General features: G+C 34.3%; 1 protein-coding gene across 1 annotated transcript; it reads right to left on the reverse strand.

The window, feature by feature from the left end:
• Positions 1 to 4,241: 4,241 nt before the first annotated feature.
• LOC143531951 (germacrene A synthase 2-like) lies at positions 4,242 to 7,559 on the reverse strand. The gene is made up of 7 exons (XM_077027129.1): positions 7,437 to 7,559; positions 6,854 to 7,124; positions 5,899 to 6,274; positions 5,480 to 5,698; positions 5,231 to 5,369; positions 4,679 to 4,927; positions 4,242 to 4,560 (listed from the first exon to the last, which is right to left on the reverse strand). Exons 1-7 carry the CDS (start codon positions 7,557 to 7,559, stop codon positions 4,267 to 4,269), a joined length of 1,671 nt encoding a protein of 556 aa, XP_076883244.1. The 3' UTR covers positions 4,242 to 4,266.
• Between the last annotated feature and the right edge of the window lie 3,412 nt (positions 7,560 to 10,971).

Raw genomic sequence — 10,971 nt, forward strand, 5'->3', positions numbered from 1 at the left:
TGATTATACTCCCCTTGTTCTCACTGAATTTGAGCATGATAACACCATGAAGCAACATTGTCCTGAGTTCATGTACATTTGACACTTGTTAGTAACTAATCCAATTCTCGATTCAATAGAAAACTTAAATATAAAAAAAATTGATTTTTGGAGATTACCTACTGTAAGAGCCTGAAAACAAACAGTCAATGAAGTTCTTTGAAGGTTCTAGTTCCCACTTTATGTAGCATATTCCATTGTTATCACATAATCCACATGGTCCATCAAACAACAAAAGCAAACACGAAGGAACAGAGAATACTCTTAAATATGTGGACTAAAACTAAACTAATTATAACAAATTAATACAACATAACAGAATGTAAACTACCTAGTGTGTAGTCCTAGTTATGTGTACGAAATAAATTAAATAGAGCAGACCTCAAGCGACCTAATCATCACAAAAAAGCGACAGCGATGAATTTAAATACCCGCACAACAGATAAAAACTGGTTGAATTCATTGTTCGGTCCAACCTTGCAGCATAATCTCTTAGGAATACCAAGTTAGTGTTGTGAGTTGTGACAATCCAACGTACTGATTATCTTGCAATAAGTTCAAGTACCTGTTGGTAGTTGATCATGTGAGTGTGTGCTGCCAAGTCATCATAGCTGCATAAGTTGAAGTACCATGATGGAAAATCAAGAGTTGCTGTGGCCATAAAATAGTAAACAAATTATAAAACTTAAACTCATCTCATAAAAACATAATAACTAAGAGTAAAAGTTAGGTTAAATAAAGTGAATGTTGACGTGTCAACAAAGATAAACAAAGGACAATTTTTCCAGAAAAAAATCACCCAGAAGCTAGTTCATAGGATACCAGGCTCGATCACAAAGAGCCTTGTACGCGTCTACCACCAAAACGACCTTGTTCGCTGATTTGGAAAGGCCGTATAGCTGCCTTAGGCTACCCAAGTAGTCAAGGGTCCTTCAAAGAACTTCAAATATGATTATAGATTCGTTTATTTTACAAACTGTTGGATGTTTAATGAATTCACAATTAACAGTAACTTAACAATAAATCTAAAAACCCATAAACCAAAATACTCAGTGGACTGATAGAAACATGCAACATTTATCTAAGTAACAAAGAATTGCTAAAACAAAAATGAAGATTCGATGAACAATATGCACAGATTAAGAAAGGAAGATTTCATTGGGCCATTGCATTAATTAAATAATTATATATTCATCAAAAAATTTATATAAAACTGTCAAACCTTACAGTCCGGTTCGGTTTTATACGGCCGACTTTTGGCATAACCATAAACTAAATCGTTAGGTGCGGGTTGAAATTTTAAAACCGACCAGTCGACCAACCGAACATTAAAAATAGCCGATCATTAAACCGTGCCCTGCGTGGTTTAGACGATTTCACGGTTTTAAACCAAACTGTGAACAGTGACAAACTATTGCTAACAAGTAAACGTCTAAATAATAGCAACCAACACATGCAGAAATAAGAATTCTAATAAACTAGTATCAATACATAAAGCACATTATGTTCACAAACAAGCTAGTTTCTAATTACCAACAAATGCATTAATACGTATTTAGATATCGAAAGCATTCACTGAGCACAAACACGATTATATGAATTTGGATGACAAATCAATTGGGATTGTTTTCAGGTGAGTACTAAATGCATCAAAAACATGTGCCTTTAGGTCGCAGACAAACAGAATTCATACCTATCGTTTTTTTGTACTAATTTCAGTAACTCTATTTGATCCATTCAATCAATCAAAATTAGAGTTTTAGAATTCATACCTATAGCTTCTTGCATCTTAGATTTCAAGAATATCTAAACATGCACGGGTTAATTTGTCCACGAAAACTTTCGATTCTGAAACCGCCGCAGCATCCCAACATACCACCGCAACTGCCACAGACACAGCCGGCGATAGGGTGGCGGCGTTTGCAGTGGTTTGGGATGATCACTGTCGAGTGCCATCGCCTAGGGCTCCTAAATGGAACCCGGCAACATATTGATTTCTTTGTAAATGGAGGATCATGCATTTGATTATTTTGACATGCATTCAAAGGTATGGGTCATGCCAAATCCAGATAGCCTTTAAACGGGTTATAACATTTCATTATATTAAAAATTAATCTCACCAGATATTTGATATGAAAATCTTATAACATAGGGATATACTAAAAATTAATATCCAATTTTTTTTAAATATATTATTTATAATTAAGAAACAATTTTATAGTAAAAAAATACGCAGGCCATGGATCTCACCAAACCCAAACCTAGATAGCTTTTTAAACGGGTTATAACATCTCATTTATTTGTGAGTCCCTTCTATCATAAAACCCTAAATAAATTATTAACTTCTTTACAATAAATTAGATTAAAATCCAAAAACATATATAAATGCTAGAAACGAAAAATGTAAGGCGACCCATGGGGATAAAAGCGATATATATATATATATATATATATATATATAGAGAGAGAGAGAGAGGGGGGAATGTTATTGTACAATAATTGCTTAACACACATTAGGTATACGAGAAACGCTGAAGGTTAAAAACTAATTACGCTCAACTGATATCCAAAACCTAAATATGCTGAATATGTAAAATGTAAAAACGCTTAATTAAATTTCAAACCCAAATATGCTCAAGGTATAAAATGAAAAACACTGTTGTAATTGCAATTGCACATGTTCAGGAGAGGAAGGCTAACAGATTGAGTGTTATCCTTTATATATGTTTAGTAACATTGTGGTTTGTGTCAGGGTTGTTTTTGAGAATTGTTAAAAATTTTTGGGCCGAACGTGAAAAAGATTTTGGGCCTTAAGTAAAAGGGGTATTTTGTTGGGTTTAGATAATTTAATTTTTAAATAGGCTTATCTGGTTATGATTTATGTTGTGTAAAAAACTTTTTGTATAAAAGCAAGGTTAAAATGTCCCAAGTGAGGCTAGATACAACAATCTTTTGTTTGAAATTCATACCCCTTTACCATTAAATCAAGCTAATGGTTGTGTAATTAAGTTTAAATATTAAATATACATATTGTTTTTCATAAATATATATATAATTTAAAAAAAAAAACTCGGGCCTAGCGGGATGTCGGGCCAGGTCCATCGACCACCTGGCTTTCCCTTAGAGCCGGCCCTGGTTATGTCAGCTGTTATTATATTTGTTTATAATAATTGTTAGGTGGTGTTAAGCTAGCACTCACTCTACATATAGCTGACTATTATATGCACGTTATGTTAGCATGCTATAGTTGATTCGAATATGGATTTTTATGCAAAGAGGGTTATCCAAGTAGTTGAGACATCCTTAGTCAATTAATTGCTATGTTTTAACATCTAACAAGTTTTAACTATGCCACTTTTGTACTTCTCCGGTGTGAACGTTTAAATTCGAAGTTTAAAAATAGTTTGCATGTGTACGTAAACCCCGCTTGTGAGACTACCTAGGTTCAAGGAGTTTCATTGACGCTCAATTTTGACAATATAAATAAAATAAGATTTTACTAAAACCATACACAAATTCCTAGCAATTGTTTAATTCAACACAACCATACAACAATGTTTTAAAAACCAGTATTTTACTCATACCGGATTTGCTTTACAAATGGTACAACCGGTTGAACCGGGTTGTACCAGGAGGTTTCGGGTTGAATTGTTTACCCTTTAATTTCAAATAAATGCTCAACTCAAAAAATAACGCTAATGTGTATTAATAAGCATCACATATGAAGCAAATATCATACATGAACAAAGATCGAGTCAAATAGGAAGTTTGTACTTTGTAAATAAAATTAATCAATTACAAAAGATGTAAAGAAACCAACCTTGTATTTGAAAGATACAAATTTGGTTGATTAATGAATCATAGTTTACTTTGTTTATTCGTTTTAGTTTTATCCGCTAGGTTAAACTCATTTTTAAAAAATACGGGCCACAAAATGTATCAAAATTTCTTGGTTTTAAAACCCTATTTGCCAGTTTAAACATGTATTTTTAAAATAACCAGTGGTACGATATTCTAGCAAACAGGCTAAAAGTATCGGGCTTTAAATACTTGTTGCCTTACCAAAATCCAGTATAACTGGTTCAACAGGCCGAAACGTACCTGCTTTTAAAACATTGACACATACATATTCATACAAAGACATTGCCAATTATATGACCATATATTATTACACAACAATAAAATTGGGAAATTGTAATAAAGATACACAACTGCCATTTTCTGTCATTACATGGGTAAAGAGTCGACAAACAAGAGAGTAATGTACTCTTTGAGGGTCTTTCCTGGAAAAGTGAACCCGTCGTCGTATCTATAAACGACATCTATCATTCGTGCAAGATTAAGAATTGGGGCAAGCAAATCCATTGAAACTTCTCTTGGCTTGAGACAACCCTCGTTTATATCTTTCCATGCATTTTCAATCATTTTCTTGAGCTCCTTGATGGCTTGCTTTTCCGACACACCATAGGTCTTGATGTATGCATCAACACCAGTGGCTGATTGTCCTCTTTCACGCTCGAACTTAGAGATAATTAAAGAAAGTAATCATATTGTTAGAACGAATACACACACACACATAATCTTCATAGTAGTTAGTTCAAAATTTTCTTTTATGGCTTATAGAGAATTTAGTTAGTACCTTGTAAGTCATAACATCATCTTGGAATCTTGAAATTAACTCTGAAGCTTGCAGAATCTTTGGATGGCTTTCATACCAAGCCAAAGCATCTTCACTCACTATCTCACCCATTCCCACTAAAGCAGACTTCGAAATAACATTGTAGGCAGAAGTGATTAATCCGTTCTTCGTATACTCCGGAAATGATGGAACATATCCACTGTTTGTCCACTCAGCCTCTTCAAGGTACCCTCTAGCTATGTCTTGGATCTGGAGTCCGTGTATAAAAAAAATAAAAATCAACATTAAGATAAAGTTTTCAATAAACATACACATACATATAGAGAACAAGTCCCAATTATTTCAGAACCAATATATAGAACTGTGGAAACCACATAATTCAATTGTATGTGTCATTGTGTTGCTTTGAATGTTATACACAAGCCGACGATATATGTAACCATCATTGTTTATCTCTCGCCCACTATTTCTGATTATATTTCATGCACCATATACAAGTTAATTATATAACTCTTTTAATTCTCAACATATTATTGGTTGTGTAAATCATACCGCTTCTTTTGAAGCAATAACACTATTCACACGTCCTTCTTTAGCTAGCTGCTTCTCAAGTTCAGCATACTCATTTAGGAGAATTTTGTAGAATGGTCTAATGTACTCCGGAAGTTGGCTTATAGCGCTAATGTCCCATCTAAAAGTAAATTGAATGTTAATATACAACTAAATATCATTAAGCACTGCAATAGTAATTTTATTTTGAAGTACATGATGGTTAAAGCAATACTATGTATAATTTGTTACCTATTTATTGCATCAGTTAGAAGGCGGAGCTCTTCAATGGTAGCATACGCGTCATATGTGTCGTCTAGCACAACGAGAAACAAAGTAATTTTTGTGGCAATGATACGTGCCAATGAGTAACTAGGTTCAAAGTACAATCCTAATATCCAAAAATAAATCTCCGGTACCCTATCCCTTATATAAGGAGTAGTCTCTTGAAACTTCATATCCTTCCACCATCTGAAAGCGAAGTATAAGAAATTTGATAAATATTTTGCTTTTATAATTGTTGTATCTTTCATTAATTCTTATCTCTATGCCTGGGAAGGAAGGGAGTATTATTTATAAGAGTATGCATTTTGTTTTTTATTTACTTTAATCATGGGTGCAGTAAAATGCTGCTTGTATTTTAATTTATAGGATGATGATATGTGACTCACTTTGAAACAATCCTAAGTTCTTCCTTTTGTTGTAGCTGCAAATAGTTGAAGTGAAGTTTTGCAAGTTTTAGTAATGAGTTGTGTGTGGAGCATTCTTCTCGATAGTTGGAGAAATATAACCTTGCTTCTACCATTGGCATCCCATGATGAACTGGTCTTTCCAACGACTGTTTAACCTGTTGTGCAAGATCGCCTTCGAGGGTATTTACTAAACTTTTCAGTTTTGTTTCAGTGAACGCCGAAGCATCATCTAGAATCTTCTCTCCTTTTAATCTCAGTTGTGCAGCTTCATATAAGCCTAACATACCCTTCATATCACTGGTAATGTATTCCTTGAATGTATTCGTGTCAACGTCCTTGAACTTGTTAAAAACATCTACATGGTCACAAATTTGGTAACAAATTATAAAAAGATTGTTTACTCTTAATAAATGCTTATGATTTTTTTGGATTTATAGATGGTTTAGGGATGTGAGAGCACTTCTAGTCAGTTTTATTAAAGTTGTGGTACATAAACAGTACATTCGTTATACCAATGAGCAAATTAACTCAAGGAAAATCCGACAAAAACTTGGATATATAAAGATTAAGCATCGAGTGCATCCTCTGACAAGCAAACTCTAGCAATCGGTAATTACTGACTCTGCACAACATCTGTTTGTAGAAAAAACATCAGGATGGAGTTTGGTCGTTTGACCAGAAAACTCAAAAAACATTGTCAGCTTCCATGAGTTCGCTCATAAATGTAGCGAACTGCCTATTTGTACAACAACTTTAAAAAACACATAGTAATATTCACTTACCACACCTCAAACCTACCTGCAATTCCTGAATAAGCAAATATTTAATATATGTTAGTAGTTTAGCAACTTCTTTTTTTTTTTCCTTTTGTTTAATTAGCAAATTATGCTTTATAATATGGTTAGTTAATTTGTGATTTTGCTAGCCTAATTACCACAAGGCACTTTGTAACCAAGGTGACGGAAAGCTTGAAAGTTAATCGAAATTGTGTGTAGATCAACTTCAGCATAATCTTCCAAATTGAACTCTTCAAAAAGTCTGTCAAGCTGGTCTTCAATCTCTTTCAAGAACATATATGTCAGACCGAGACGGTGAATGGTGTAAATCAAACTAAGTTTCTTATTTGAGTCCATTGTTGGATCCATGATCAGTCTTCTCACTTGTTCTTTTGGCTCTTCCATGGATTTAGCATATTCTTCCATTATCTATAAATGAAAACATCATATTAATCAGTGGGTTTTAGCGAACTTTATTATCTGTAGTTATAGTTATTATTATTATTTTATTCATCAATCATCATTTACCTTTAGTTAAAGTTTGTTGTTCATTATGATTTTTATTAACGTTTTAACATTATTGTTGTTAACATTTTCTCATTACTTGGTTAAATTCCAGAACCACTAGTCAAGTTCAATCTATTGCTTAATCAGTACACAAACTAGCTTTATCATTATCCTTTTCATGTAATCTCTAAATAAATTATTTTAAATTCTTTCGGTACGTGAGAATATTCTTACCGAATTGTCAAGAGAGAACGATAGGAACATATCACCCCATTGAGAAGGAGGAAACTTGGCCAAAGGGCGCACTGGCTCGGCAGTGTTTGCTTGGGCTATAGCACTGACTCCAACTGCTGCCATTTCTTGACGTAGTTAGCCTTGAAATGTAGTTTGATTGAAGGTGTGTGGCTTGTCCAGAGTATGGTAAGGAATTTATAGTGCAAGCATGCACTTAGTTGTCGCAAGTGGTGGTTAAATAAGTATTTTTTTTAACGAGGGTTGACATATATAGCCATGGATGACGTACAGTGAACTGTCCAGTGGCGATTATATATCAATTATCCAACCACCATGACTTAAGAGAGTCCAATATGGCTTGCAGGTACATATATAATATTCATCAACCATGCAAACCATGGAAATTTCCAATTAGTTTGTCCCAAATAGCAGTCTTATCAAATGTCTAAAGATATAACTAGCAGTTGAATTTTCAAATGGTTACTTTTTTAAAAATTCTAGCCCAATCATAATATTGAATGCTATGACAAAATTATCGGTACCATTTGGAGTAAATTTCGTAGATAACAATTCACTGGCTTCACAATCGAATGCCTTATTGCTTGACGCAACGGACAAGTCGTCCTTTTGCGCTGGAAGTATACATGCGAAACCCGGTTTAAGACTTAGGTAACACTTGATATGTAGGAATGATAGGAAGAATGAAATGGTCCATTGCATGGGAATGAAAAAATTGGTGTTTGGTTGCTCAATGGAATGAAATCATCCATTACACATGGAATCTCATTCCATCAAAACCATTCCTTCTCACCCTTTTTTTTTATTTCATTCCTCATTCACCCTACTTTCTCATCAACACCATCACCTAACAACCACCACCACAACTACTATCGGCACCACCATCACATGGAATACTTTTTTTTTTGGTGAAAAGTATTTTGAGACAGGAGTGTTTTTATTATTTTTATTTCATTCCTATAATTTTTTTGGATATCAAACAAGATAAAGTAATAATTTATTTTACTCCCATAGGTTAACCAAATTAACAAGATAAAGGAATGGTAATGATCCATTTCATTCCCTTGTCCATTCCATTCCTCCTCTCATTCCATTCCTCCTTCATTTCATTACCTCCAACCAAACATACACTTAAGGCTTGTCCATTGCAAGCCTCTTATGTGGGAGGTCTTGGGTTCAGTTTTTGTCAAATTTGGTGATATAGGAGTGAAGAATGGTAGAGGTAACATTTGTCATTCGAAAAAAGAAACGGGTGGGTTAGACCTGAATTTTCCGAAGCAAATGTTGTCGTTCTTGCCTTCGATGAATAGCTTTCTACTTTTGTTAATCGGTCGTGCTAGATTGGCACTTGGATGTTCAATGGTTTTGAGGTGTCGATTTTTTTTATTACCAAATTTAGACTTTTACCATTGTAATTGGAAATTTAGGCAATTTCAAATTAGGCTAATTCTAAGTTTCAATTTCTAGTAACTGACACCCTTGTCGGTAAGTGGTGTACCACACAACCAAAAGATTAGGGGTTCAAATCCTGCAAAGTACATGTTGTAGTTTATTAATTGATGTTAAAAGAAAGGGAGTACTTTATTAATTGCTATTAAAAGAAAGGGAGATGTTTTCATGATTTTTTTTTCAAATAAAACAATAATGTAAATAATTAACAAGTAAGTTGAACCAAAAGGTTGTTTATTATTAAATAAGAATAGAGGTTACAGGAACTTATCTATATAAAGACCAACATATTACATATTCAACCCTTTAACAATAATAAGCATAACAAACATATGTTTAACATTCCCCCACAAGTTGAGGGCAGGGAACAACCTGCAACTTGGACCTTAGAGATAGGAACCATTGATATGGTAAAGGCTTTGTGAAAACATCCGCAATTTGATCATTTATAGAGATGAATTGGTCATGTAGTTGACCTTGAGCCACTTGTTCACGAACAAAGTGGAAATCCACTTTTACATGTTTTGTACGCACATGAAATATAGGATTTGCTGAGAGATATGTGGCCCCTAGATTGTCACATCAAAGTGTAGGGGATGTGTTCACTAAAATGCCTAGTTCATGCAGGAGAGACCGTAACCACATTAACTCTGCCACTGTATCAGCAAGTGCTTTGTACTCGAATTCAGTTGAAGACCTTGAAACAGTTCGTTGTTTAGGTGCAGACCAGGAGACACGATTAGATCCTAGATATATGGAAAACCCTCACGTGGATCATCGATCAACTGGGCACTACCCAATCTGAATCTGAGTAGGCTCGAACAGGTGAAGTTGCAACATTTTGCCAATGAGCATCAGTAAAGGCTTGCAAGGAAGGTGGAACTAGAAGTATGACATATAAAAAGACCAAAATTTGTGGTCCCTTTTAGGTACCGGAGTATACGTTTAACCGCCGACCAATGATTTTCGGTTGGCGCATGCATAAACTGACATATACGATTTACAACGAAAGCAATATCCGGACGAGAGAGAGTAGCATACTGTAAAGCTCCAACAATCTTACGATACTTCACTGGATCAGAGAGAAGTGGACCATCATCAATGGTCAACACTTGGGATGTTCTCATTGGAGTATTCACTGGTTTGCAAGCAGACAAGCCGAAACGGTGAAGGACATCTAGAATATATTTTCTTTGTGATAAGAGGATATTGATGTGCTAAAAGTAGTCTAATAAAAACACGCTAATCTAGATACTAAGTAATAAATTCTAGACTCTTAACTAAACCAAAACTACTAATCGGCAAGTGAACCGATCGACTATAGTACAGCTAAGTAAGTCCGGATATCGAACCCACAAGACTCTTTAAATTACGTAAACTAGCTAAATTAGACTTAACTACAGACACGACTATTTATTTATTATTATTGGGGGGTTTTACTAAAAACTAATATTAAATTAATAACTAAGACTTAAAGACGACTTAAATCTAAACTTAATTCAGATGATGACAAGCAACCACCTAGGCTAGAATCCCTAATGTATCAATTATCAAATAGTTGGAAAATGCATGTTATGGAACTGGTATCGTAAAATAGACACCTGAAAGAAAACCCAAACAGGACCCCTGACCCTTCTTAAGAAGACACCTATAGATTTCTATTAAGTTCTTAAAAACACCAGCTTAATTAGACTCGCTTATGGTCGCTAATTATTTTATGACAAGTACCTCTATAAGAAATCCTACCTTACAGCGCGGAAATCAAAGGTAGTTTAAAGTATTCACTCGACTAGATAAACAAGGCTGAAAAATCAAACCTAGACGGACTCCTTACGAAGAACTAAATCTAGCAATCTTAAACAACCAAGACTTATCATATAATCTATCACCTAACAACTATTTAGATTAGCGGCACACTTAGGTCTATTTGATTTATTAATATTGTTCCTATGGTTTTATTGCAAATCAACCATAAACTAGTCAAAAACACACAGTAGATGACCTAACAGGATCCTATTATATGAAACAATCACCGAGGAATTGTGAAACAATAAAATTCACCAAACAA

The sequence above is a fragment of the Bidens hawaiensis genome, unplaced genomic scaffold (genome assembly GCF_021521415.1).
Source record: "Bidens hawaiensis isolate Kalapana, Puna unplaced genomic scaffold, B.hawaiensis_p1.1 tig00009311_1, whole genome shotgun sequence".
Lineage (NCBI taxonomy): Eukaryota > Viridiplantae > Streptophyta > Magnoliopsida > Asterales > Asteraceae > Bidens > Bidens hawaiensis.

Bases quoted from the DNA above. Each gene is read 5' to 3' on its own strand.
- LOC143531951 (XM_077027129.1), bottom strand. From the start codon at position 7,559: ATGGCAGCAGTTGGAGTCAGTGCTATAGCCCAAGCAAACACTGCCGAG. The intron at 7,125-7,436 runs GTAAGAATATTC...TTTCATTTATAG, and splicing joins CGTTCTCTCTTGACAATTCG to ATAATGGAAGAATATGCTAA. The intron at 6,275-6,853 runs GTAATTAGGCTA...GTGACCATGTAG, and splicing joins TGGTTACAAAGTGCCTTGTG to ATGTTTTTAACAAGTTCAAG.